The 15,420-nt window shown below is 42.4% G+C and overlaps 1 protein-coding gene across 2 annotated transcripts in view; it reads right to left on the bottom strand.

Annotated features, from left to right (window-relative positions):
- Positions 1-15,420, bottom strand: part of Tsf2 (transferrin 2) — a 59,062-nt gene that overhangs the window by 19,875 nt on the left and 23,767 nt on the right. For both annotated transcript variants that reach the window (XM_075677350.1, XM_075677351.1), the window contains exons 4-8: positions 11,058-11,383; positions 9,947-10,277; positions 8,003-8,106; positions 7,417-7,556; positions 1,222-1,337 (exon numbers count right to left, since the gene is read on the bottom strand). In XM_075677350.1, coding sequence (XP_075533465.1) covers positions 1,222-1,337; positions 7,417-7,556; positions 8,003-8,106; positions 9,947-10,277; positions 11,058-11,383 — 1,017 coding nt within the window. The remainder of the gene's footprint in view (positions 1-1,221; positions 1,338-7,416; positions 7,557-8,002; positions 8,107-9,946; positions 10,278-11,057; positions 11,384-15,420) is intronic.

Raw genomic sequence — 15,420 nt, 5'->3', positions numbered from 1 at the left:
AGGCTAACGATGGTGACGATGTAGAGTGAGCTCGGCATGTTCATATTAAATAAATGCCGTTATTATTTTGTGAACACTGTCCTCACTTTTTTAGAGCGCAGCTCTTTGGCGTCCGTTCCTGGGTTTCGCGTCGTCGTCGTCGTCGGCCTCGTAACCAGCTCCGCCTCCCTTTCATCCCCCCAGCGCTAGCAGCGACCGACTGATACCGCTGGATGCCGCTGACGCCGCTAGAGAGTCAAGATAACGTGACTGCATAGAACACCGTCGCCGCCATGCAGAAAGAGGAGGAAAGGGTCCCCCCCCCCCCCCCCCTGTATCGGCGTCAGCGGCATCAGTCAGTCGCTGCTATCTCTTCCCTCCTCCCTTTATCGTGTTGTCCGCTTGCTGCGCGCGCTTCTGCCCCCATCGTTTGCCGCTGGGTGTACACGCCGCCCCCCTCCCCCCTCTTCCTGCGAGTCTCCGGTTGTCAAAGCGCCGGCTCGAACTTAATTCCTTTCTTCGCTCCTCCTCCAATGCAACCCCTGTGCGGTGGCAATCAGAGAGCCACATCGGTGGCGGCGGATCTGTATATGTGCACCGCCCGAGCCGAAATTGCCGCTGCCGTTCGCCCTGTGCGGTGGCAATCAGAGAGCCAGATCGGTGGCGGCGGATCTGTATATGTGCACCGCCCGAGCCGAAATTGCCGCTGCCGTTCGCCACTGCGAAATTATCTGCCAGTTCTTTCTGAGCCATGAGCGAGACGACCGATGGAAGTCCTCCGTCTGCTGCTGCTGCTGCTGCTGCTAAACGAGCTGCCAGAGCAGAGGCCCAGCGCCGTCGCCGTCAGAATCCAGAGGTGTGTGCCGCCGAAGCAGAAGCTTACCGTCGCCGCCGTCGAGATGATCCAGGAGTACGGGAAATATAAAAAAAAAATTCTGTGATAGCGCATACATGTGTTGCTCGATTTCTTTGCCTCAATCTATCGAAAAGGTGAAACAGCTTATTTGCTGCGCTCAAATTTCGCATTAGGAAGTAACGTAATCGTCAGTAATTTTTGTTCAGTCTACATTCATGTAAGTTTTTAATTTTTTTCTGGCTTCGGACATTCGGGGGTCGGCTTGGAATTGGGGCCGGCCTAGATTCGAGTGAATACGGTATGTCAATGGCGTTGTACTGTAACTATAAAGTCTGCGCAGGGAAGATGAGCTATTGTAGTCTCTAAATTCATAGATTGATGCTTACCTTTGAGGTACAACAGATCGGTCTCCTTGTCCCCTTGGAGAGTCACGGCGACAGCGTAGTAGTATGGCTCATCTAAGTTGTACTGCTCGGTGATGATTGGGATGAGGCCAAAGGAACTAGAAGGAATAAAACATCTTAAATTTACCTACTTAATAGTTCCCCTTTCACATAAAGTTTGTGTTCAGTTTCAAGGAAAGGGACAGAGTATAGAGTACTTTTCTGTGCCATGCAATATTGTAAACTGAGTGGTTCTGTTCACATTATTATTGCTTTGCACAAGCATAGAAATCATTGTTATCCCTTGCAATTCTCATAACTTGCGGAACACTTGGTCTGTCAAACAGAGTCTGTCTAATTACATGTTTTTTGGCAGTTTATTTGGCAGAAGCTCAAAAAAGGAAACACAGCAGACTACAGTAGGACATTTCAGAGTGAAAGTATGTGTAGGTGCAGCACAACTACACAGTGGTCAAGACTGTGGTGGTCCTGCCCACAGAAGACAACAGGTTTGCCTTGAATTTGACTGACAGGCATGCGATTTCAACAAGATGCATGGTGATGCTCTGCAGTGATGATGACAGTCATATGCTGACCAACGATGTTAGGGAAAATGAATAGCCCTTAGAGCAAACCACTAGAAAACAGTGATCATGAAATCATATGTGATTTTTAACAATGTTCATCTTTGTCATCCTTCAAAACATTGTCATGACCATGAAAATGCACAAGAGAGGCAAGATAGTCTGCTGCCAATTGTTAATAGTGCATCATCTTGAATCATTAGGTCCTAAACGTGTTCATTTCTATATTTATTACCACCAGACACAATGCTAGCACGGGAAGAACAAATCCCCCACATGCATGTCATAATGGAGCTTCGATTCAACCATAATTTTTGGAGAAACACACACCTTCATTTCATGTGCTCAGTCTAATGTTAAATTTCATTTTAATTGTGTTCCCCAGCACTGATTCTGCATGAGGTTGTGAAATATACTGAGACCATGCTGTATGTCTAAAATTAATTGTGCACTTTCAGCTGGTGGTTTGTATTCTTATTTATATTTCTACGCAACTTGTTTTGCTGGCACACATCTACATTTTGCACATGTATGACTATGTTTTTGTTTTTTCATCATATAAGCAATTGATACTCAGAACACTTCTGCATTTTTGTTTATATTTTTAGATTTCAACTGTTCTGTTTTTTCCCAATATTTTGTCATTTACATGAGGCTCCAGACAGTGCCCAGAGGCAATTTAAAACAAAATATATAAAAGGCAAAGAAATAGGGGACATCGCTGGTCTATCTATCCATTTCCTTTGCCCTTTATATGTGCTGTTACGACCACTGGTCACAGCCTCTGTGATACAGTGCACTTCCAACTTTTTAGGATTCAAACTGCAACCAAGAAGGACCAATATCACTTACATAGCCTCATCTAAAAACTGCTGCTCATTGCGAAAAAGTGACAACGAGGGAACGGTAATGCATCGCACGCTTTTTTTCTTGTATGAAATGGCTCTATCAATGCTCGCGCAATGTTATCAGTGCCTTTTGCCAAGTAATAGTGTGTCTGCCAACTGCGAAGCACACCTGCATGAGCCATAGTGGATGGGCAAATGTAAGCCTGATCCTCTCTTTATAGAAGCATCATGCTCCTTTAATCGCTCATTGTTACATCGGCAGGTTTGACCGATGTAGACCCAGTTGCAACTGACGAGTATTTCGTATACCACATCAACAGTGCAGGCCAGAAAGAGCTTGGCTTGCTTTTCTCACACGCCCGCTTCTTTTTTTGCTCAGAAAATGCACACACAGCCTGGACAAGGAGGGCAACATATTGTGGTCCATATACAGCAGTAAGAAGCTGTCTGAGACTGATGATGATGGTCATTAAGGGTAAATAAATTTTCATTCTGGGAAAGTAAACTCGGCAGATTTCATTACATTTCTTAATAACAGAATTAGAGGGAAGCCACATTTTTATGTTAAAATAGAGGTGGGTGAATATAAAATTGTTTTAATACAAATCAAACAGAAATAGCAAGTACTGAAAATCAGATAGCCAAATGCAGACGCACATATTTATAGTAGGGATATTTATTTTGGTATAGCTAGGTATCAAAGTTGTACTGACTGGTGAAAAATACACAGCCTACTATCACGGACAATCACCATCAGTTTTAACACAAGATCACACTAATTGTGAATAAAAGAACTGCACTCAACATCTTTAGAGCCTAGTTGCAAACAAGCTTTTCAACAATGAATGGAGTCTGTATGACTTGCTTTCCAAAACATGCTAAATAAGTGGTTGTTAAAAAAAGTTCAAGTAGAGAAAAAATAAAAAGCTGCTGAAGGGCTTGTGTGCTGTAGACACATGTGAAAGGGACCTTTCCAAGAAAAACATCACTGGTTGTAGTGTAAAGGATAAAACTGCTACATGACTACACTGCAAGGAGCACTAAATTACAGACTGCAGGCAAAAATCACAGGTTTCCATGTAGGCTACAGCCACAAAACCAAAAACACGGGTTTCATTACCCATTGTTTTTGCACTGCTTCAAAAACTTTATCCTTGTTTACTTCTGATAATTTGCAATATTTTGTTTAGCAGATGGAGAACAGTAACCCTTCTTTAACAGTCTGTAGTGAAATATTTGGTTAGTTTCAATATTTGGAAGTACCAAATAGTTAATTTTTGAATAAGAATAGTTTGTGTTTATTATTTGATTCGTATCTGAAACTTTGAATATTCGCCCACTCGTAGTTATAAAATTACAGCATAAACTGTAATATAAGTCGAAATATTTTCTTGAAAGAAGCAGGCTAAAGTCACCTCTTGTCTTATTAGCGATCATTAGCAGAATGCGAGCCGTCTTCTGGCAACCTACAATGTGCATGTTGCCAAATGCATAGCCAAAGCCATATCAATATCTAAATGTGATTGCTGGCTTTTCTTTTTTCCTTTTTTTTCGTCGCTGTGTTTTGTTTTCTTGCGTACCCTTTTGGGATCAACCTCTGATGCGATTTGCTTTTTCTCTGGTGGGCAATGAGTAGTGGCACACTAAGTTTTCAGCGGCACTCAAGACAAACGTTGACGCTGCCAAAGCGAAGGGCAAAATAGCCACTCAGTGCCAGTTTACCGTTTCCGAAAAAAGTGTGCAATATCAGCGTACACAAAAATAAAAACTGCCGCCGCCATGAAATGACATAAACATCATTTCATGGGCTTCATAAAATGTATGCACAGCTTGAGGACACACTTTCAGGCTTCAGTGTAGGAGCTTCGTGCATGATCGCTAACAGTTACAATGATGTTGTGAATATAAACACATTTCTGTAACTGTGTGTTGTTTTCTTTTTTCTCTCTCTCTCTCTCTCTTTTTCACTGCAAGGTAAGGGGTTGATCTATATGTCCACTTGACCTATATTCCAGTTTATCTGCCATGCGCAGCGCCTATGAGGGCACCAATGAAAGCCGCGTAGCGGTAGCCGTTGTAACTGCAGGCAGGCCTCATGCCGGAGATGCCTGCTTCCACTGCAGGCATGACTGAAGTGTGCGCGTGCGATTTTCCGCTTGTGCGCATCCCAGATAGTTACTTCTGCAGTGTCAGTGTGAGCAATGAAATAGCAATATACAATAGTGGACATGAGTCCGACTTCACGGCTGTCTGGGACGACATCGTCTCCTTATGCGCCAAGTGTTTGCCGCAGATGAGCATCAACAAGCTTGCCTACGAAATGGAGCTCATCGCCAGTGTGCCGCTTTCATCCCGCAGATGAGCATCAACAAGCTTGCTTACGAAATGGAGTTCATCGCCAGTATGCCGCTTTCATTAAAATGCCCCGGCCGCTAATTGCTTCATTTGTTAACATGTGAACTAATGTTCTTTATGCACACACTTGCTTCGTTTACACGTCGTGTTTTTTTATAGTAGGTTGAGGGAGCACTGTCGTGCCTGTGAATGCATGGTTCATACAGACGCGGCCACATGAGAAGCCAGCAACTGTAAAGTTTGCAAACCAGCACGATGAGCTTGAGAAAGATAGCGCATATGAAATTCTGGCAATAATTAAGGGTTGACTGATTTTTTCATGCTTGCATCTTACCACTGGCTGCACAGCATGCATTTTACATGTTCCATTGTGAAACAAGCAGAGCGTTTAGATTTTTTCACAGGAGCACGCAAGTGAGATATTGGAAGATGGCATAGCTGAAAATTTGCCTTCCTAGTCAGTCAAGAGCATTTTGCTTTTATACCTTACATTATTTTTTAGTGTCACCACCATTTTTACTAGTATCACCCTCGCACGCAAATCTAGAATTAAATCGCATGTTGTATCCCCTGTTGTAGTGCCCCCGAGTCTGAATAGCCAATGCAGCGCTCTACGCTCGTGTTAAAGGAGTGCATTGACACAATATTAACACTTTGAAAGCAAATACAAAGCATGGCAATAAGCAATACTTGTAAACTGCATGCTACATTGAAATCATTTTCAAAGCAGAGACAACTGCAGTGAAGCAACATGAAGATATATTGGCCCATTTCATGGAAAAGAAGAAAAGAGAACAAGCTTTTGCTACCACCACTAGCAAGAAAAAAAAAAAAAGAAATATGAAGGTTTCAGAATTGACCACAACGCATGACACAGCTGGGGTAAAGCGAACATGCATTAGTTGCAGACATCAGGGCGAAGTTCAGGTGTTTCTCATTACCGCGAAGTGATATTAAAAGGCATTCAAAACGAGGTTGAATGCCCTGTCAAAATCCTTTAATGCTCACAGATGCCAGGTTGTACAGTCAACATGCAGATAGCTGAGGCGAGCGTACACTGAACGTTACATGCCACAGGTCGCATTTTAGTGCCATTGATAGGTAGAACAACAGCCGATTCCGTGCAATGCATGGGTGATTGCGTGACGTTTTTTTGAAGGCGCCGTCACCTGCTTTTTAACACGGAACCCTTTGTTCGAAGCATCTAAACACAATGAGCGCTTCACAGCTTCGCTCCTCATTCTCTGGCTTAGCTTTTCGCATCTTTACCTTTTTTTCAAAGGGGGGCATTGCGGCTCATCAGTAACAACAACCTAATGTTTATTATATTTTCTGGACTTCAGACGAGGCGACCAAGTTTAAACGACCTACCGTGGTTGCTTAGTGCCTAAGGTGTTGGTCTGCTAAGCACGAGGTCGCGGGATCGAATCCCGGCCATGGTGGGCACATTTTGATGGGGGCGAAATGCAAAAACACCTGTGTACTTAGATTTAGGTCCATGTTAAAGAACTCCAGGTGGTCCAAGTTTCTGGAGTCTCTCAATACGGCGTGCCTTATAATCAGATTGGGGTTTTGGCAGTAAAACACCATAATCTAATAATCTAATCTATCTAATCTAAGTTTAATTGTGGAAGTGCTCACTAAAGATGCAGCGACATCAAGCAAAAAAATAAAAACAGAGTGATCGCTCTAAAACTGCGGTAAACAAAGCGCGATTGCTTATCTTCTCCGTCAAACAGCTGCGATCCACCGCCGCCGTCACTCTTGCTTGCGAAGCAGCACGGCAAACTAAGTGTGTGCCTGACAAGTTTTCGTACGTGTTAAAGCGCCCAACTATCATCGACAACTATCAACTAGACATCGCTAAAGGCTGACAGAAGTGTTAAATTACGATCAAGGATGCAAACATGACAGCACGCGCATAGGTGCTAACAGGAACGGTGCTCGCCCGAGCCCGTCTATGCTTCGTAGCCTTGGCGACAGACGACGACGTCGGCGTTTTGTGCATGGCGTATACAGTAGGTGCGCATTAGACCTATATTTCCACTTGACCTACATTCCAGTTTGTACAATAGGTGGGTATTAGATTTGGATGCACACTGTTTCTACTAGGAACCCACAAAAACTGGGTGCACATTTGAATCCCGTAGATATGACCAAATGAAGCAACGTGCATAGAGGTTTCCTCTGCCTCTTCTTTCAATTTGACAGGGGAATTATCCTATAAATCTTGTTGCTCTCATCAAGGTAAAATTAAGGAAGTTTACTGTATATCCCTTTTTGCCTCACAATGTACAATAACAACTAAATATCTTTAGCTCAGTGCAATTAACTTTGCGACAGCCACACAACCTGCACTAAACTTACAATGAAAGACCAAAGTTAACCTAAAGGAGAAAGAAAATGCTTACTGTCCAGCTCGGTATATGTCGCCTGCCTCAAGAACAACAAGGTCTGCAAGGCCATCTCGTATCATGTGCATGCAACCCAGGTGGCTATGGCTACGCACACAGTTAAGGTCTGGCTTCAGCATCTGAGACTTGAAGGCTGTCTGCAAGGAATAAGTATAAAAAGGTCAATACAGAGGGTGGCACCACACATACTACTCTGTAGCCAATACAGACATGAAATTAACAAAATTCTGCCTTAGCCCTTGTGTACTCATAGATAACAATAACCACCTAAAATATTATTTCAATATTTTAGGATGAGATTTCCGCTATGTCCATCAATTCAAGATATTAAAAAATACTTTTTTTGTTTTCTCCACTAGTTTTCTGGACAATTTGCACTCATGCTGTCCTGTTTCCGTGTTCATCTTTCCTAAGGTTGCTGGTAATATTCGATAATGTTGAGTTACTGCGCACTTAAAATGAGCTAAGAAAACAATAAAGACTTGCTAGTGCCCTATGGAAGAAGGCAGACTGCACCAAATGCAATTAAAGCAAACCAAATTAAAAAAAGTTACAGGCACTGGAAAGAAGGCAATAGTCTAACCTTCATGCGATGGCATTTCTCCACCTCCTTTTCTGAAACCACACAAAGCACAGCAGGAGGGACGGGGCACCTGCGCAGCTTTGTGAAGGGCTCCACATATCTTCCTGCATGAATAATTTGAGAGAAGGCATCACAAATAGCAAGGTGAAAAAAATTTTCAAACATGATACCAGATTCCTCAACCCTTTAAAGGGCCCCTCACCAGGCCTCATCGCAGATTTTGGTTATACGCTGGAAGTTGTTGTTACATGTCCTCTAGGGAGTGTTCTGCCGTAAAAATATTTCAAATCGGCTCCATTAATAGCCAAGTTAGAAATATTTCAGTGCCGCGAACTCGTGGTTTCAGGAGGCGAGCTCCAGTGCATAGTGAGACACTCTCTCCACTCGCCCCGTCTAACCTACTCAAGCGAAATTCCTTCTCTGTGTTCTCCCATACTGGACCTCGAGGATCATCTGACGCATACGTCACAGGCCCGTGCCTTCGTTTTCTTTTTCTCCTCGCTTTTTCTTTCTTTTGGCACTATGCACTTTCGCTGACAGCATCGCGCATGAGCTGTTGTCTCGTTCGCGCAGCACACAATTTTGCATGCTGTGCACAAGGACACATGACTAGTGGTATAATTCAGTGCTACACGAATACTGAGGCAGAACAAGCGGATCGCAGAGCATGATCACGCGCTGCAACATGGTAGAAAATGGCATAGTTTCGGTAGCTGCGCACGTGACTGCAAGACCATGGGAACAAGCAGAAGAAGCGGAAGTACATCTCCCTTGCTTCAGTGCAAAGTAAAACAAAAAACACACAGACATTCCGTTTGTGTGTTTATTATTTTTCTAAACTCTAATTCATCAATTCAAGCAACAGGCCACACACATAACAGATGTTGCCTTGAATAATTCTCGAAGTCCCGTGTCACCACAAGTGACATCACACTGCGGACCCGAGTACGTAGGTGCAGGGACATCGGTACGTCACTGTCCGGCTTAGAGTGCAGTCGCCATGAGGGAAAGGGAAAACCGCATTTGGGTTGAAATTTCAGACCTTTCCGCGGCGGGTAGCAATTGAAGTTTTTTGCAAACGCAATCATTAGCGCGCATTGTATGCTCTGCGCTTGTCAGCTCAAGATGGCCAGACCTGGTGAGGGGCCCTTTAAGGGTTGAACATTTTAACAACAGATTTAAAATTTGCAGACTGACCTATTTCGAAAAAAATGTACCACAATTTTTTTAGAGTGACCATAAAGTGACAAAAAAATATTTTCCATAAATAAATAGATATAGTCTGTTTTGGCAAAAAGAAAAAAGATTGGAAAATAAAGAAAGAAAAGGGGGAAAGAAAAGAAAGAAGAGAAGGAGAGAGTAATTAATAAAGACATTGAGATGCAGTGGATATCAAAAGGAATGCTTCCCTATTATTTGCCACTGCTTCATTTACACACCACTTACATTACACAACACAAAGAATCACATATGCTTTGGCTCATGAACAAAGACAAGTTTTAGCTAAACGCAGGTATTACAGAATCTAACCAGATGCACCATAAAATACAGACCTTACACCAAAATTCCAAAGCACAAGTTAAAATATTGTAAGGGTTATGAGAGGATCCATAGTAGAGTGCTTTAGATTAACTTTGACCCTTCTGGGGTTCTTTAATCTGAGCCCAAAGCACAGCACACAATCATTCTTAATTTCCACAGCCATTTGAATGTTGCTGCCACAGCTGGGAATTGAAACTACAACCTAGTGCTTTGTGGTGGCAGAATGCCTGGCCACCACAAAGGGCCTCACATTGATTTCAAACTGCTGCTTTCTGTGCCACTGAATAAAGTATCTTACAGTTCTTCCTGTCACCTATGCCTAGAAAAGAACCTTGAATGACGACTGCTTTGCAGCAAGCAAGGGACCCCTTATCCGCTCTCAGCCCAAGCTCCTTTCCTTACCAAGGTAACCAGTGAAGGTCTGTTCATATCCGTTGAGTGGCACCAGCTCTGTTGTCAAGTCTTGCAGCAGTAGATTGGTAGCATTGCCATAGCGGCTCCCACTTGCAAATAGGTAGAACTTGGACATCTCTGTCATGTTGACAAAGAATGGGCGATCAGTTGTAAGCGGGCCATTCCAGGAAGGCGTCTGCTGCCCAGCTGCCCAGCTCTGGTTGAAAACTCGACTCCACTCAGGGGTAGGGCTTATATTGTAGCCGCCACTGTCTGAATGACTCTGGTAGAACCATGGCAGCTGCCCCATTGGAGGCTTGCCAAAGGTTTGCACTGCCAGCTGTGATGGAAAACATTTACTTATTTATTTATTTATGCATACTGCTAGCTTTTAATAGAGGCTGTGGCAGGACAGGCAATGACATGTCTACTCAGTTGTTAACACTACCATAACATGTTACTGAACAGAAATAAAAAATTAGAAGCACTGGACAATAACATAGTAGAGCCTCGTCAACCTTGTGGAAGGATTTTTGTCTACGTCCCTATCATCACCATCATCTTGATGATGTAAATAAAAGTTTTTCTATCTGTCAATATGTGAATATGAGGGGACATCAAAAAGTTTTGATCATTATGCTTAAGTATTGGAGCTATGTGAATGAATTTTGCCAGTACTACTATAATCATTTAAGTCTATGTGCACAATAGTGCAAAAGCACCATGGTAATGCCTTTCTTTTTTTACTTTTTTTTTTTTTTTGCTGGTATTGGTGATATTAATATCCCGGAAGATGGAAAAGACTAGGGCTTGCAGAGTTAATAAATGTCTACATTTTAAGGGTTATACTGACCAGTAAATTCATTATGAAATGAAGACTGTCTATGGTGATGATTGTCCATCATATAGCACTGTTGTGAGGTGGAAAATAAATTTTCAAACTGGTCACAGGACTCTCACTAACAAGCCCAGGGCTGGATGACCTTCTTTCGCTGATAATGAGGCAATGGTGAAAAATAAATAAGAATATGCAACATAATTTACCATAACATTGACTTCATAAGTTATACTAGTGACAATATATGAAGAAATTATTACATGGAAGACGTTGCAATCCCACCTTAAGGAACTCTTGGTACTGCACACGAACTTGAGGCAGTGTGTCTGAAGTTGTGACTACCACATTTGGTGGTACCCTGCCCCAGTTACAGGTGCGGTATTGGTCTGGCAGGGCTGTCTCGCCACTTGGACAAAGAAGTCGGAATCGATCTGGAGGTGGCTGGCCAAGGAACATTTCATCCAGTGTAGTGTGCTTCACAAAGGCTACTTCCCCCTTTTCCATGAGGCAGTGCAGTGCACCTTGGTAGCCAGAAAATGGGTCATTACCCGAACATCGCTCGCCTGGCCGCCCCATGCACAACTCGCACATCTTCTGTGGGTTGTCACCTGCACACCCAAGAAATCACAGCATGTAATCCTTTTACAAGATATGTCTCAAACAAACAGTGTCACTCACGACACCATCCTCAAAACAAGAATTACAGCATAAAACCAGTAACTAGTGCTCAAAAATGGTGTGATCGAACACACTATTTAATTTTTGTGCCTTCTACTATGACCCATATACTACTGTAATATTGCACCCTGAATAAAATGCAAACAGGAAAAAACAAAACAGAAGATGTCGTATCTGTGATCACATAAAAGTGCTATATCACCATGCAGCGTGGTTAGCCTTTGAAGGGACATTAAAGGCAAATATCAATGCGGACTGTTAAAATACCATTCAAGAAACCCCACAGCACAGGTTTCATTCCAAGAAACCCATTAGTTTTAGAGAAAATCACGTTTAAGGGTCTGGATTCCTCTAGCACACTTCAAATTGCCTGCCACGGGCAAGGAGGTGCGACGTTACACAATAATTACAGCAGAAAACCAATAACCTGCACTCAAAAATGGTGTGATTGAACACATAACTCATTTCTTGTGCCTTCTACTATGACCCATATACTACTGTTACAAGTGTAAAATCAGATATGAATGAAATGCAAACTGGAAAAAACAAAACAGAAGACGTCGTATCTGTGATTACATAAAAGTGCTATATCACCATGCAGCGTGATTAGCCTTTAAAAGGAGACTAAAGGCAAATATTAAGTCAACGTGGACTTAATATACCATTCCAGAAACCCCGCAGCACATGTTTCATGCCGAGAAACCAGTTAGTTTAAGAGGAAATCGTGTCTGAAGGGCCCACATTCCACTAGCACAATTCAAATCGCCCGCCATGAGCGAGGAGGTGTGAAGTTACATAGGTCCATCACCACCCTTTACTGTCATCAATGAATAAAGTGGCACTCAACATCCGGCGCTACAGTTTTTTGTGCAAAACGTGACAGTACAGCCAGAAACATAATGACACAGCTGACAGCATCCCAAGATATCACGTGGACGCAGCATGCTGCTTGCAGAAATTTTGCTTGTCACCTTGAAGTCTTTGCAGCAGCCCGCTTGTTACTGTGCGATTGCATAACAACATGACTGCAACCAGTGCATCCGCTACGATCCAAATTCCCTCTTGCTACTTGGTCTTCATGACAGCAAGAAATAAATGTGGGCATGTGCAAATAGTGGATTTTGAGTTCAGAGCGAATTCAAAGCAAATGGCGATTAGGGACGACTATTTTCGAATTAAATATTGAATAGCTGTTGCGCAGAGAAGTGGTTGCACACTCATATGCATAGGAACTACATCATATTGGAATTAATTACTTGTTCTGTGGAAGAATAAGACAAAAATGTATTGCATTAGAACTCGTGAACTAAATGTCAAAGATACAAGAGGTTAATGAATAGCAAAGCATCATGCGTCGTTAACGACCTTTGTGCATGAAAGAAGTTAGTGAGAAGAACACAAAAGTAAAACAAGGCACAAAAATGTGGACTATTTCAATGATTAGAGGAAGTGTAAACAGAAGATAATGGCGTACCAATGCTTTTATTCTGATTAGATGTCTAAGTTACACTTATGAGACATCTCTATGTTCATACTGTGACTGGTGACAGCAAGTGCACACGTGTAATTAGAAACACACACTAGGCCTCATTATACTGCCCCTTTCCACTTTTAGTATGCTTGAATGCATGGCAGATATGCTTCACCGCATAACATCACTGTATTGCTGTGAAGCTGAATATAAGAAACCGATCATTACACTTCAAAAAGTTGAATACTGAATTTTTTTTAGAAGTGAATACCAAATAGCACAATATTCAAATCTACTATTAGGAAATTCAAATATTCACAAGACACTAAATACCTGGTAAAATAAGCCTTCGCTTCGTTTCATTTCACACCAAGTACAGAGTATCTAATTTCGTGTGCGCGAGCTCTATCTTGGAGGCCCCGAAGTCACACAAATGCTTTGATTTCTAGCTATCAGGTGGCGCTACAGCATTTACCACTAGCAGCATGGAATACATTTTTACTGACGATGATGGCATTTGATTAAGACATTCGGCCTCATGGCAAGTTTGAGATTTCTTGACGGGCGTACGATTGTATTGATGTAGACAACAATGGAAGTTTGTCATACTCTTTTTCACGATGTCACATCCATGCATATAGTTGTCATATAGCAAGACACAACAGTGCAACAGAGCCTGTCTGTTGTGTTGCTTGTCGTTATTGCTGTTGAGTGTGCGGTAACGAGATCAACCACATGCTAGAAGGGGGGTGGGGGCATGGAGGTGTGCATCTCCTCCTCTAGCCCGGCCGTAGCTGGGCATGGCTGAGCACATATGTGGCCCACACACCCTGTCCTAGTGGTAACAAACGATATGGAAAAGTCTGTCAGCAAGCTTTCACACAAAGCTAACTTTCCCTAACCAAGATGGCCCCATTCCTGCTAGTAGCGCTGTTAAAGATGGGACATGTGTTTTGAAACACTGGACGGTGTGGGGAAAGAACAGTGGCAGGAATGATGTCACTGACCCGCATGTTGATACTTCAATCACCTATTCTAGCCCAGAGTATGCCATCTTGGCTATATCAAGTAAGGTATGTGGAGAAGTGCAATTGCAGGTTTTGCATATCGTCTATTTGAAGCCAGTGCAAACCTAGGGTGAGCCGAGATGACTGTGGATTCATGTGTGCTGTCTTCCAGCGCATTTTGTGCTGGAGATTGCATAATCTCAAATTTGGGAGATGCGTTGCAGCGAGAGGCAGCCAAAGAGTTCGCCCCTGTTTGCCTGCGCTCTTAATGATAGCACGATCCCACTGTGGGCAACACTATCAGCCGCGAAGGTAGAGAGGACGTGAAAGCTTCACAGGCTCTGCTTCGTACCATCGATGTGAAGATATTGTCGACATAGCACAAAACCGTATCTTTTGAGGCCGACTCTCAAGAACAAAATTCATGTTTTTATCAACGACATTGTTTTATTCTTTTCAATTTCAGAAAATTTTATGGCCCCTTCAGTGTGAGAAAAGTTCAGTGGCGACTGTACTTATTTGCATAAAAGTTCAAATTTTAATATAACAAAATTTCATTATAACGAGGTAAAGTGCCAATTTCATAGAGTTCGTCCATATCGAGGTTTAACTATATTACTTTCTTACAGCTAGAGCCACACGTCCCATCAATGCTGGTGTACAATCGCTATCACGCTAACCTATCACTGTTTCCAGCATGTTTTCAGCATATAACTTCATGAACACGACTGCAACTGCAGATCAAAACTTCTGATAAAAAAAATTTTAACTGTGTTTTCTGCTATAGTACTGTACGATTGGACAAGCTGACCGGTAAGCTTTCCGTTGCATTAAAAAAAAAAAAGGAAAAAGAAACTGGTGCATAAAAATGAGTTGTTGGTCCCTTTAACTCATTGTTACTGGGCCTACAGAAATTGATCAATTTGAGTTTTTCTACACATTGTTAAAGAATGGAATTCTTCTACTAGTAGCAACACCATGCACCGTCCGAAATGATGACTGAACTTTTAACTATTGGTGAAATTCGCCCATTTTGGGCAGATTGGGTAGTCTGAAAAAATAAAACTTTGGAGGTTTTGTCGAAACTAACCTCCACTGCTCCTAGCACTTCTTCCGACAAAATGATGCAAAATTTGCATATTGGTCAACTCACCAACATAAATTTTAAATGAAAGCAGCAGTGAAGGCACGGACGCTTCTATTAGGCTGTCCAATTTTTAAAATCTGATTTCCAGGCTGTTTTAATGATGTATCAAAAAACAGTAAGTGCACAGGAGTGCATGTTATTTCGATAATTGTGTTCCACTAATATCAAGTGCAACTTTACTTTTTTTCCATTGCGAGTTGCTTTTATCAATGAGCATTTGTACCAGCATATGCATAAATAATTAATAAGAACAATCCTTTTCGTCATGTGGTGTTTTCACTCACACAAGAGCACCCCAGTTAATTTTAGACTGACCTTCAACCGAAGCTTGACTGGCATTCT

The sequence above is a fragment of the Dermacentor variabilis genome, unplaced genomic scaffold, assembly GCF_050947875.1.
Source record: "Dermacentor variabilis isolate Ectoservices unplaced genomic scaffold, ASM5094787v1 scaffold_12, whole genome shotgun sequence".
Classification (NCBI taxonomy): Eukaryota; Metazoa; Arthropoda; class Arachnida; order Ixodida; family Ixodidae; genus Dermacentor; species Dermacentor variabilis.
The sequence above is the reverse complement of the archived record's forward strand: the minus strand, read 5'-3'. Positions and strand labels throughout refer to the sequence as shown.